Source organism: Dromaius novaehollandiae, chromosome 2 (genome assembly GCF_036370855.1).
Source record: "Dromaius novaehollandiae isolate bDroNov1 chromosome 2, bDroNov1.hap1, whole genome shotgun sequence".
NCBI lineage: Eukaryota > Metazoa > Chordata > Aves > Casuariiformes > Dromaiidae > Dromaius > Dromaius novaehollandiae.
Genome location: NC_088099.1, coordinates 51,054,012 through 51,067,265, shown reverse-complemented (window position 1 = coordinate 51,067,265; position 13,254 = coordinate 51,054,012). Strand labels below are relative to the sequence as shown.

General features: G+C 40.8%; 2 protein-coding genes across 5 annotated transcripts in view; one reads left to right on the top strand and one right to left on the bottom strand.

Annotated features, from left to right (window-relative positions):
• The window catches only part of GLB1 (galactosidase beta 1), a 96,587-nt gene extending 83,895 nt beyond the window's left edge, over positions 1–12,692 (top strand). The window contains exons 16-17 of one of the 4 annotated variants that reach the window (XR_010387682.1): positions 2,698–2,799; positions 3,224–12,692. Coding sequence is in view for 1 of the 4 variants with exons in the window: in XM_064506449.1 (XP_064362519.1) it covers positions 2,698–2,715 (18 nt within the window). In the remaining 3 variants the exon portion in view is untranslated. Of the gene's footprint in view, positions 1–2,697 lie in introns of all 4 variants that reach the window. The other 3 variants (XR_010387683.1, XR_010387684.1, XM_064506449.1) reach the window with 3 other exon arrangements.
• CCR4 (C-C motif chemokine receptor 4) lies at positions 5,171–7,025 on the bottom strand. The gene has a single exon (XM_026118922.2). It carries the CDS (start codon positions 7,023–7,025, stop codon positions 5,949–5,951), a length of 1,077 nt encoding a protein of 358 aa, XP_025974707.1. The 3' UTR covers positions 5,171–5,948.
• Positions 12,693–13,254: the final 562 nt, after the last annotated feature.

The window sequence follows — 13,254 nt, the reverse complement described above, 5'->3', positions numbered from 1 at the left end:
GTCATGTGAAAAGCAAGAGGAGGGCAAGATGGGAGCCAGTTTCCCCACGGGGGATTTTGGTGATTCTGTAATATTTCTGATGAAAAGAAGTGAGTACTGACCTGCATTGTGTAGGGGAAGGTTGGTGAAGCAGAGCTGAGGAGAGGACAGTCAGCCTACATCCATACTTCCTTTTTCTTTCCCTTCGTAAACCCTTCGGCCCCCTGTCTGTAGTGTTGCAGGTTTCTTGTCTGCTTGCCTTGTGCTATGAATCTCACTCTTCTAGAAGCACAAACAAGATTTGTTGATAGCAAGGGCAGGCCTTTGCTCTGCAGCTTCTCGGCAGTGATTCCACAGTGCCCGCAGACAACGTTTGTTGGTCCTTCCAACCAACCAGCCTTATTTTGTTGCCATTTCCGGTCCTCATGAAAAAGCAACAAGGAATTGAAGGGCATAAGCAAAAAGTAAAGCTGTTCTCTCTCTCTCTCTTCTCTACGTGTTCTTTACTCCTTTCACACATACTTTGGTAGTAAAGACAAGTCACTCAATTTGCGGTCATGGTCTTACTTGTGGTCAAATTTCAGTTTACCAGTTATGAGCAAGTACAGAGATCTATTGTAGTCTTTCTTAACTTTGATTAAGGTACTTTTGTACTTACTACCTGGTACTGCTCTTTCTATGTATGCATGGCTGAGACTTGTTAAAAGTAGGGGAGGGGACCCTCTCCTCAACCTACCTGCCCCAAACCAGGGTATTTATGTGGTAGTTTAAGGAGTGACAAGTCTACATGTAAAAGAGACACATGCTTTCATAAAGAGATGTGCAGCTGGTGTTGCTGTCAACTTCCAGTTCAGCTGTTTGCAGAAGAGCAGATCTGGTAAAGTGAACCTTTGTTCAGTCCTTGCTGTCTCACGAGGTGCTAGTAGCACTGAGAGTACCTTTCATGAGGGTTTCATAGCTGTAGAAACACATCAGCTTCATGCAGATCAGATTTTTGACTACTTGCTGTAGTCATTGAAAGTAAAAGCAAGAAAAAAAAAATCTTGTTGGAATTAAAAAAAAAAAAAAGTTCTATGGAAATTTTTATTCTGCAGCACTTGAAATCATGAAAAGCTTGCAGTGTGCTGTTACTGAACTATGTATGCTGAATGCATGCTGTTACTCAGAAGCAAGAAACTAAAATTTAGAAATCCTTTCAAGATGCCTTGAAATGGAAAAACACAAAAGCACTTAAAGGAGTATGATATCAATCATATATTTGGGTTGTGCTTACACAGAGGTTGAAATGTTTTCTCTTTCAGTCATCTGTAGACAAGAATCCTTACTGTCTGGTGTTTGAAGACAGTAATACCCACTGCACCAGTGAAGAGCAACTTTCATCGGAAGATGGTATTAGCTAGGCACCTTCATCTGTTTATTGCCAGATACCCTTCACGTTAGTGATATGGCCCTACCTGCAGAATCTGGATCCAGCCTGGGACTTTCCTGGCTGGGGCATCTCAGATTTGGCTACCAGAGAGGGCACAGTGTGGGTAGCTCAGATCTGGGGTCCCCGTTTCCAGGTTGAAATGTGAACATTTCCCAAGAAGAAGTAGGAGGGCCCTGAATTTCTCTTGAAAGTGCACATCATTTTCATAACCTCTGAGCTCTTGCTCTGTGCCTCAAGTCCCCTAGCTATAAAATGGGGACTCTTTTAATGTCATGGGGCTAGTGATGCATAAGAGAAGGCGTTACTCTCTTCAGCGGAGAGATCACATGCATGTTGTTATTTCTGAGATCAGAAATAAATGAAGAGAAAAGCCTTTGGTCAGTGACCCTGATCATGGCCTATGAGCGATCTTGCTTTGAGCAGGGCACGCGAGGGATGTGTGAAGAGATATGTTAGGGGAAAGAAAGCAGCAGCGTTCTTCCATCATGCTAGAACTGGTCAAGGGGTTGGCAGGGGACTGGATTTTCCTAGTATGGAACAGGCAAGAGGCTTTTCTACTTTTGAGCCTCATTTCTGTGCAAGTTGTCTTTGAGTCACTGACTGGCCCATAAGACAGGGTTTTATCTGTTTTTCTGATGCAGCTTGCTGTTGAATGACTAAAAAAAATCAGAAGCATCTGATTTGGTGTCTACTCATTGACAGTGCCTGCTCCCTTAGGAGTGTTTTTTCCATTACTGACCGTGAAACCTGGTATGTCATTGCTGTGTTAGAGAAAGATTACTGCAGGTATGACCAGCACTATATCACCTTTGAATGCTCTTAGCAGCTGTGTGAATGTAGAAATCTCACCATAGTCGTATTGAGCATTCACTTCCAGTCTTCTACTTAGAAGCTTCTTTTGCGCCTGCTGTAGTGAAATGCTCTCCAAAGGCATTTCTTTAAGCACCATTTTAGTGGTCATTTTGACTGACATTACTGAATGCCCTTTGATTTCTAGCTGTAAATCAAGTCAAATGGAGCTATTTGTGTAAGAGACAGGAGTTGATGAGCTGGTATCTGGCAATGTTAAGAGATGCTGGATAAAACAGGGAAGAGTTCCTAGAGAAAAAGGCATGAATGTCAGTTCCTGCCGACAGTTTAAGACTCAAAGCTTCCTGGCAACACAGGAGCATTGCAGTGCCTGTTGAATTGTGGTCTCCATCAGGACAGGTATTTAGACCTGTTGCTGGGGTAGTGGCAACTAGTAATAGTGTAGAAAGGAGAATAGCAATTCCTCACTGTCTTTCCAGGGCTGGCTCTTAACTTGAGAGGAGTGGGCTGGGGACAGGCTGACTGCCATGGTGCTTCCTCTGCATGGTCAAAAGGAATGAAGCTACACTCTGGAGTAGAAGGTGGGTGTCTAATTCAGCCTCATGTTGTGGGAGGGATTACAATGACCTAAGCACCATGTGAAAACAAACCAATGAACTTTTTTCACTTTTTTACAATTATTTATTTTTGGCATCACTGAGCTGATTTTCTGCCTCCCCTACCCTTTTGTGATGGTTTAGAGCAACTGGATGGATGACACAGACTGGCCTTCTGTGGAACCCTGATGTAAAAATGTGGGTTTAGGAATGACTCAACTTTGTTTCACTCAAATGTCTATCTGTCCTGTTTCATGGTTCAATAGGTTTGTACATATAGTCATTCATTGCTTGGAAACTCTTGTTCAGCTAAAATGACTCCTTTGGTCAAGTGACATTTTGAAAATCCCTGCGTTATTTTTGTCTGTCTTTAATAATATTCTCTTACCTTGTCATTTTTCATCAGCAGATTTCAAAGCCCTCTTTCAAAAGAGGGGCAACATTGTCCACTCTAGGCCAGTGTTTGCAGGAGAAGAGGTTTGTTTGGAGTGGCAGAAAGTAGAAAACCATCCAGGCTTGGTAAGCCCGAGTCGCAGAACATGGAATCCAGAGCCCACCACTGAATGGTGAGCTCCCCCTTGCACCAAATGAAGCAAACCTGCACTGAGCACAAGTTTCAGCTCAGTTGCTCTCCCTGCACACGTTGAGTAGCTGTGAGTATTACTGGGAGGACTGGGGGAGGTTCTTTGGACAGAGCAATCAGGATAACATGCACCCAAAGGAGATCTCTGGCTGCATCAGGCACTCAACACCAAGTGCACATATGCGCAGGGTGTGAGCGGAGTGGCTACTAGAAGTGTCTGTTAGCTTCGTGGGGAAAAGGGGCTTTACGCTAGCTCTGTTTAAAGCAATGTTGCACTGCCTGCTGGGTGCGGCCCGTTGATTCTACACATGAGTGGATTCAGCGTCCTACCCTGCTGCAGCATGTGTGCCCAGAGCCGGACCAGCCTTTGAGTTACTGAGTGCTTGGTGCCATTCCTCACGGCCGCTCTTAGCCCCAAATCTTTCTTACTGAGGAGTTACGGATAGCCTACAGCTTGGTTTTTGCTTGCTGACCATCATTTATACTAGTTGCCATCACACCAGCACAAGCAGCACTTTCCCAGGCAATAAGCAAGGTCTTTCACCAGTTCTGGTTCTTCCAAAAACGCCTGTTTATTCTTACTGACTAGAGGCATTGCAGAGCGTGTCCAAGAGAAAATAACGGCAGAGTGCTTTCTTGCTTCCAAGTGCTTAAATGATCATAGCTTAGTAATTCATAATGCCTCTGCCATCATTGTCACATCTGTGAGAAGAAATGCCATGCTGGCTTGGGAGGGGCGTGTTGTCAGGCTCAGTGACATCTGTGACACTTTCCAGCACCTGACACTTGCAATTTGCCTTGCTCTTCCTTTTCAAAACAGGCAATTGATGAGTTAACCAACCCCATGAGGCTGTTTTTCCTAACTGATTTATTTAGTGGCTTGTAATGTACTGAATGATAAGAATTAACATTCTTTTTCTTGGGAGGGAGACCATTTTCTTAGTGCAGGTAGCATCTTCAACAGTTTTTCTCATTATCTGCATCAATGTCTGATCTTTGCATGAAGATGTCAGCATCAGTGAACGACTAATGGTAATGCATTCCACAAATTAGTTATGACAGATATGTGCGCGTATCAGTATTTAAGCATGTTGCTCTTTATTTTCAATCTGTATGTTGTATCATGTGAGAGATCACGTGGACGCAAGCTTCCGTTTATGTTTTGCTCTTTAGGTTGATCAGAACAATGGCATAACAATATTTTTATGTTTCTTCTCCAGCCCTTCCATTATGCATTTGAACATCTTGGCTGCTATTTGTAGCCATCCCTGAATGCTGAGCAGGGACTTTGTTATTGCTAGTCTAACAAAGATCAAAGTCTTCCTACTGGGTGGTTGTGGTCCAGCCAAAAAGACACACCAAAAATATGTTCCAAGAGAAGTTTTTCAATTTCTACTTTGTCTGCTACCACATTAATGATTTTTGCCTAACTTTTTATATTTCTGCCAAAATTCTCTTGTGGCTGATTTAAATATTGCTGTGTGAGTTCCCTTCCTGTTCCAGACTTCTGATTAAAACCATGTAGATGTGTGAGAAACTACTGGGGCATCACACTCTTGGCCTTTTGCTCTGTTGTCAAATACTACTGTTCTTTGTCTGGTTTCTGAATTGACACAATCTCTGGTTTTACTTTCTTTTGTTTTGTGAGGTATGTCTCCAGTGAATGAAAATTGAGTCTAGGTGCTAAGTATGTTTCAAATGAAGAGCATTCACTTAAAATATATAACCAAGATACTTCAAATTTATTCAAATGTATTCGCACAAGCTGGAAAGTAAACTTTTAAAACATTTTATTCAAAAACACTTAAAACATTTTCTATGTTCATTAAAATACAGAATGGTCATCCTGAATTACAGCAATTAGGTCATTCAAAATGCTTACATACATACCTACACATAGGTACATATGGCAACTTGAATACCTAAGAGAAAACATATCTATATTTATAACACAATGTAATGCATTGGCTTTGAGTCGTCGTGCACCTAAAGAGTACGCTTTGAGTGCGTTTTCTTAACAAGAGAGGGTGTATCCTCTCCCTGAAATAAACATTTAACAGTGGCAGGTACAGTAACAGGTTACTAAGAGTTTGAATGAACAAGTTCAGTGCAGATCAATTGCAGAATTAAAAAAAAAAAAAAAACAAAAAACATGGTAATAACCGTCCTTCTCCTTAAATAAACAAAGATGTTTTCCAAATGCACTTGCTGTTGACAAGAAGCTCACTCTCCTCTGCCTCTCCATGCAGGCCAGTTGGTGAAAAATAAGAAGCACAGCACAGTGCTTTGCAGCAAGTTGAGGCTGCTATTACATCTGAGCAGTGACTGGTAATTGTAGCAGGTAAAAATTGCATGTCCATCTCCTAGGTTACATATCTAGGACACCTTCTGTTATTCTGTTCAGAAAATCTAGAGGCAGAAGTCAAAGCTGAAGTAAGTTATTATGAGGCACTAACTTACTGTAAAATGCACGTACACTTGCTTAGCTTTTTAAAGTTTCAGCTTTTGTCAGTTTGCTTTCTGGTAGGTTCAGCATTTGGTCTGAAACATATTACAGAGCATCTTGGTCCCCAGTAGACTGTGTGTGAAATGAACTGGTAGATTCAGTGTGGTAAGTGATGTGAAGTCCACACCATTTGCAAATATCTACAGGTAATGGCCAGTTCATAAAGAGCATCTTTAGGTACTTCTTGAATTTTTCCCCCATGAAGAAATAGATGACTGGATTGAGGCAACAGTGAAAAAGGCCTAGGATTTCTGTTACCTGGAAAGCATAGTCAAGATTTCTGCTCACTTGACAGTTTCTAAAGACTCCTGTAATTTCCAGGGATTGCAAGAAAATCACAATGTTGTAAGGGGTCCAAAAGAAGAAAAACACAATCATGACAGCAAAGATCATCCTCACAGCCTTATTCTTTTTCTCATTTCTACAGTGAACTAATGTTTTAATGATCATGGAATAGCAAAATGCCATCACTATAAAAGGGATTAGGAGCCCTAAAATGTTGATTTCCAAAGTGGAAAAGAGTTTCCATGTTGTGAAATTGCCTGGATATCTTGGCTTGCAGGTAGTATAATTTTGTTCCTTAAAAGATTCTCTAAATATAAGTTCGGGAATTGAGGCTGAAAGAGCTACTAACCATACAATAAGGCTAGTAATCAGGCCGTAGAAGGCAGTTCTTGCTTTCAAGGAAAACACTGCACGAACAATTGCCAAGTATCTATCTATGCTCATAAGCATAATAAAAAATATGCCGCTGTAAAACCCAACCAGATAGATCCATGAAATGATTTTACACCAGGGTGTTCCAAAAATCCATTCGTCTACTGTGAAATAAGACCAGAATGGCAGGGATAAAACAAAGAGCAAATCTGAGATGGCGAGGTTTAGCAGGTACACGTCAGTCATGCTTTTCAGTCTCTTGTATTTGAACAGGACCACAATGACCAGAATGTTTCCCATTAGCCCAACCAGGAATACGAGCATATACAGAAGAGGTAGAAAGGAGGCTGCAAACCTCTTGACGCTTTCCTTACTGCACGGTTTTGGAGCGTCGTTATAGTTTTCATAATAGTCATATAAAGTTGAGATTTCGACTTTAAAGGACTCTGTACTTGAGGAACTCATTTTTCCCCCAGTTCCTGAGAATGAAAGAGTATAAAAACATCAGTGACTTTCAGTTCACATAGACTATATGGTTACTCCACAAGCTTCTATCACGTTGAAAAGAATGTAACTAGCAATGACTGCCTTGCAATTCTAATGCAGTTTTCATTGCAGGCTCTTAAATAATGTTTAAGCATCATGGGATGCATATGCATACTTGCAAAAATACAGTTCTAGCATGCATGCACTCAGTCCTTGCAACACTGTGCAAGCGTGACAGGTCTAGAACACTGTTCAAGCTGTAGAAGGGAAAGCAAACGGGAATGAAAGATACAGACCACATATATCAAATCAGAGAGGGATAAATCCTGTGTGGAATAAAGTAAAAAGCAAAGCCACTATTCATAGTGGTTAAGGGTTTCACCCATCTTTTCAATCAGGCAAACATTACTGAAAGAAGACAGTAATAAAAATGCATCTGACCCTTCCTTCTAATGAAATGACACTTACTGAAGGGTGACATCAGTTTTCAGTAAGTGCTGTCTTCAGGGGCTACATGAATAACAAGAATTTATCATTTTCATATATATGCTGTTCTCTAATGGGCAGAAACAGAGTTTTAACTGATGTTATTTTGAGGTTGCCCAGATCATACAATAGACACAATGCAAATATGTTGCTCCTGTATTTGTTTTTCACATCAGAGCAAGTGTCATTCTTTAACCTAATATATCAGAATTTTTGCAAATGTGAGTTATGTCCTTCCCCTTTTGTTTTTATTTCTACAAATGGGGAAAGCAGAGGAAGAGTGAGTATCATTGCTTTATTCGTCTTGCCACTGTATATTGCTACTACAGAACAGTAAACGCTGGCTATCATTAACCTGACCCTGCCTGTGTGTAGTCACAGGCATGACACCTTTCCAACCTATGGTTCTGTTACATTACACACAGAGAGGAATTTAATCTCAATTACAAGTCACTGAGACCGTATAGGGACAAAACTGTTCTACACCAATGGTTTAGAGATGGCAGCTCTACAGTAACTGTGTGTAAACATATTTGAATCTAATTTAGATTCAGAATGGCTATCCTGCTTAAGTATTTTAAGCTGAACACATACATACACATACAACACACGTACACCCACTTTTGATTATGCAGAAGTTTTGAAAACTGCTATAAAAATTATCTGAACAACAAAAGGTAAATGAAAAAGCACATAACTCTTTGCAGTCACACACATGATAAGCGTATATGATACACAGCTGTCTCTGCAACTGCATTTCATAAATGTTACCTTTGTCCCCCCTTTTGTCTCAATTGATGCAAAGAAGCTTCTTTGTTCTGATGATGAAGAATCACTTGCTTCTCACCAGGTAGCTTGGTCAATGAGGTGCTGCCAAGACAGTGATACCCAACAGTTGCAAAAAGCAGCTGTCACTAGGTAGCTGTCTCTCAACGGAAGCTTTGTACTTCCTTACAGATTGTACCACAAGTACTTCTCTCCTCAGTGCTCACCCGAGAAGGTCCTTTAAACTCAGAAAAAATACCAAGTGCATCTTACAATCTGTAAGGAGGTACAAAGTTTCCACTGAAAGCTTGATTACTGAGGTAAAAGAAAAAGTAGTTTTATCTTACCCAATAATCATTAAAAGCAGATGTCATTAGGTAGCTGTCATTTGCCAGAAACTTTATTCTTCCTTATGGGTTTTATGACACATCTTAAACTCAGAAAAATAAAATTTAAAGGACCATTTCTAGTGAGTAGAGAGGAGAAAAGCACTTGGTTTGTAGGAGGTGTGTTCTAGACCATCTAGATGAGGCAACTAATTTTGTAAGTTACACTGTGTAATTGTAGAAGAAAAGAGCTGTATAGATTTAGGATAGGGAAGTCTCCTTTCATTCATTCTTCTGTGACTTTCCTAACCTCTGCTTATCTTCCAAAGAAACCAAATAAAGGCATATTAATTCACACTGCCTCTTTGCTTGGTGAAGGATGTCTCCTGTAGCAAGTTTTATATACAGCAAAGCTACTCCCTACCACTGACCTAGCTTAAATGGTGATAATGGTCACACTGCAAAATAACAAATAATGAATAGTATGGTGGTGGTGGTGGGGGGGGGGGTGTAGGAAGCTCAACACTTTCTATGAGTTTCCCAGAAAATGCGATGGGCCCTGTTTGTCTCTCTCTGGATCTTGGGAGGAGGGGGGAAGGGGTTAATTTTGGAAGAGCACTGAGGATGTGTGCTATTCAAATGGGATGGTTTTGAGTCCCTACTGCAGAACAGCTGTGCTAGCAGCTGGCAAAGAGGAGAGAATAGAGAGCCGGCTCTCATTTATATCCCTGAAAGGCCAGCCAGATGGAAGTGAAAGCTGTTTCTTAACAGTGGAGACTGCTTGCTTGTTATCAGAAGAAACTACAGAGTCATGATGAGAAGTAAAAACAAAAAAGGTATAGGAGGTGGTTGGAAGGAGAGAAAGAGTCATAGATTTTTAGTCCAGAAGAGATGATATATCTTCTAGGCTAACCTCTTCTGTTTTTCTGAACACAGGTATAGATTTTCATTCAGTTATGCTATTTATTGCTATCTTATGTGCCTCTGACATTGTTGCTATGCACAGTAACATGTTTGGCTGAAGTGTTTCTTCCAGAAAAGCATCCAGAGTTCATGTGAAAACAACGTGAGATGTGAGATCCACTGATTTCATGTTTCTCCAGAAGAAAATATTTGTATGGGAAGTAGCTTCTCAGTCATCTTCCATAAGCTGCACAGATGGAGATTTTTTAAACTAGGAGACTTTCCTTCAGTGCAGGTTATTTTTCTGCAGATCATGTATGTCTTCTCTTTGGTTTGCTAACAGTCCTTTGAAGATGTGGACATCAGATGAACAGGCAATGCTGTGATGCCAGTTTCATGAGTTCTGTTCACGGAAGTGAGAAGCTGGGCTTCTTGCTGCTCTTTTGTCCATGTAAGGACCTCATTAATCTGTGCTTTGATCTGTTGTTGCAAGAGGGGGCGTAGGTTCAGTTCTTCACCCACAGTGGCATAAAACATTTCTCTAAGCATCCGCTTTTTAGGAGGAAACACCTCCTGCTCTGTAGGTTTTGCCCTCCGTTACCTTTCACTGTAACACTTTGGCCTCAATAAATGGCCATGCATTTGCATGTCTGTCTTGTCCCACTGATAGTTTTCTATTCCACCAACCTGGATGGCTTCTTTGAATTCTATCAGTGATGATTTTTTGTTGATTTCCAGATGAAGTCGTGAATAAAATTGAATCTAGACATGATCCCTCTTCTACTCCATAAGAACCCTTCTTGGTTAAGGCATGATTTCTCACCATCAGCAACCTTTAGAGGTCTGTCCGCTTGTCCTTAACATATATGCCACACTTCAGATATGCTTCTGATTTTTCAGTCAGAATGTTACCAGAAACCAAGTCTGCAGCACTATGGATGCCAGGTTAACACAATTTGTATGACATGAAGAAGGGGCCTATCTGGCATATATCCTTTCCCTCAGAGGAAAGACTCTCAAATCATGAATGCTTCTTAAGCAACTGAATGCACCTTTCTGTATCTGCTCGCTGCCCTGAGTGGAAAGCTGGGCCACTGCCACTGTAGGAGTGGGGTGGGAAGGGCTCCGGTGTGGAGCAGCTGTGGTAGGAGGGAGAAGTGGCTGGCCCACAGTGGCTTGCAAAGCAGCAGTGGCATTGCAGAAGCCTGCTATATCAATGCATTTCATGTTACATCAGTAAATGAGAAGTGCCCTCTTCGTAAGAAGACTTTGAGGAAGAGCGTGTCTTCAGAAAGAGAAATAATGGAAGAAGAGGAATGTTCAGCCACAAAAAGAGAAGAGAAACTATGGCTAGAAATGATGAAAACTTAGGATGTGTGAACTTCAGAAAAAGTATCTACCAGTTTATGAAAATCAAAAAGATAAAAATCAACCCAGAGGCACCTTCTGATAGCCTGCCAATGAAAAGAGTACCTGGGAGAGCCTGTAAGGAAAACTGAGGAAAAGAAGAAAAGCCTGAAAAAAGAAACAAAGCTCTGAGCAAATTACAGAATGCTGAAAATGGATGAAAGGTGTTGTGAGTGAAGGGTGTTCAATGGCTTAGAGAGAAGGAAGAGTAAAAGGACTAAGTGTAACTGTGGTCCATAATGGAGGAACTCTGAGGTCCCCTTCTGATGTGGCAAGGTATAATATTTCAGTTCCTACTCAGAGAAGAAGAACCTGGCAGAGATTAACAGAAGGGATTTGCCATTAACCCAATGACATGAGACAGTGACATTAAAAGGAAAGGGAGGAGCGATCTCAATGAGATGTAGAGAATGTTACTGTAAAAATAACGGGTTGGCAGGGGAAGAGGAGAAGAAAGAAGAGGTCTTGCCTATTGCCTGGCTGGTACCAGCTATGTGGCATTGACCAAATGAACAGAGTATCATGACACGACAGGGAAATGAACCAAAGCCTGGCTGGGAGGAGACTAAATCTCTATATGGGCAAGTGGAGGCTACATTAAACCAGCAGAAGGGAACTTAATAAAAACAAAAAGCAGAGCAACCCATACCAAGAAAACCTCACTTCTCACCAAGAGAAGATGTCAGCCACTTCCCCTTGTTATGGAAAGCCTTATCATTAACTTGTCATTTCACAGGATACACAAGAGGCTGCCCAAAGGAATGATTGGAGAGGTATGCTTATCTAGTCCGCTAGCTGGACCTGTTGCTGAGAGATACTCACCATTGACATGCAAGCGCATGATCTATTCCCTGTGATATCAGCATTGGCTGGTACTAGATGTTTCAGAGGTGTTTATTATAGAAGTCTGTGTCTGGAAGAGGCTGTCGCTGGAGAGAGGCAGTAACTGAAGGAAGAGAAGTATTGCAAAAATCAGTATTTTGACAAGTACATGGTTCAGACAGCCAAAGTCACAGTTGCACAGACATTTACCTTACTCCAGAGCCTTCTCCATCAGATGGCCAATGCCTTCTTGTGTGATCAGGCCTTGTGCAGTTTTCTTGCAATTGAGTTGAATTTGAATCACTCAGTTTGTATCGTTGTAATGCCAATCCTTACTTGTTAGCAAGGTATTTATGCCATCTAGTCACTGTGTAGTTATCTTCCTGGTAGTTTTCAATTTATGCCAAACTTACTGTGCATTACTAAAACGGCAGCAGTCTGATTAGAGAAGTAAAAAAGGAAGTGAATTAATTTCTTATTTGTAGAGACAGCCATCATCTACACTGTTTTCCCAGTGCATTTGTAATTTCCCTGCAAACTTCTTGAACATTCAAATTTCCTGTGCCTAAGATGGCCGTTTGTGCTGACAAGCATAAGATTTATGTCTAAAGTGGTCATGACTATTTTCCTTGCATGACAACAATGCAATTCCCTATATCTTGCAATTCCCTATATCTTTTTTCTTTCTTTCTTTTCTTTTCTTTAAATTGTCCGGTCCTATTCATTTTGCCTTTTGTATCCACTGGCAATTTTGTGAAGTGATACTGGCTGTCATTTTTCTCAGCCTAATTTGCTTTCTTTCCACATGTAGTGCTTGCAAATCTGCTATATTCAGAACTCCTCATAAAAAAGAACTGAAACTTTAAATCTTAAGCATGACAGAAAGTCTTTGTTTATGCTGAATTTTACTTAAAATAAAAATCACTGATGCAAAAAACATGAGTTGTATTCTTAAATGTGAACTGACACTATAAGGAACTAACTTTGTATCATTCAGTGACGTATCAAATGTTCCCAAACTGTTCGTACAGGAAGATGATAAATTTGCACTGTTTCCACTCCGAAGAGCAGTTGACACCGGAGATACAATTTTTTTGTTCAAGTTTCACAACCATCACCATGATGTCCCTTTTAGAGTCTGGTCACCCCAAAGGAAGAAAAGGCAAGGCAGCAGTGAATAGCAGAGTCTCTGCAGGCCAGTTTGTTTAATGTACATTTTAATGAATTTAGATACAAAAGGATGATGGCATTCTGGCATCAATGGTTTCGGTCTGCTTTGTGGTAGTGTCCTCAAGTTAGTAGTCTGTTGGTAGTCTTCAAAAGCTTATTAAAGGACTGGCCTTATTCTAAACATCTATATAACAAGTATCTTCAGAGTCTCTCCTGCCATGTTCCTAGGACAACAGTTGTAACATGAATGTAGAAAAACAAAGTATTTGCACAGGACCAAGACTGAGAAAGAACCAACAATTGCTATTATCAATTCCTGTAATGTTCTT

What these genes read in the sequence shown, in the direction of transcription:
- CCR4 (XM_026118922.2), bottom strand. Translation starts at nt 7,025, where the DNA reads ATGAGTTCCTCAAGTACAGAGTCCTTTAAAGTCGAAATCTCAACTTTA.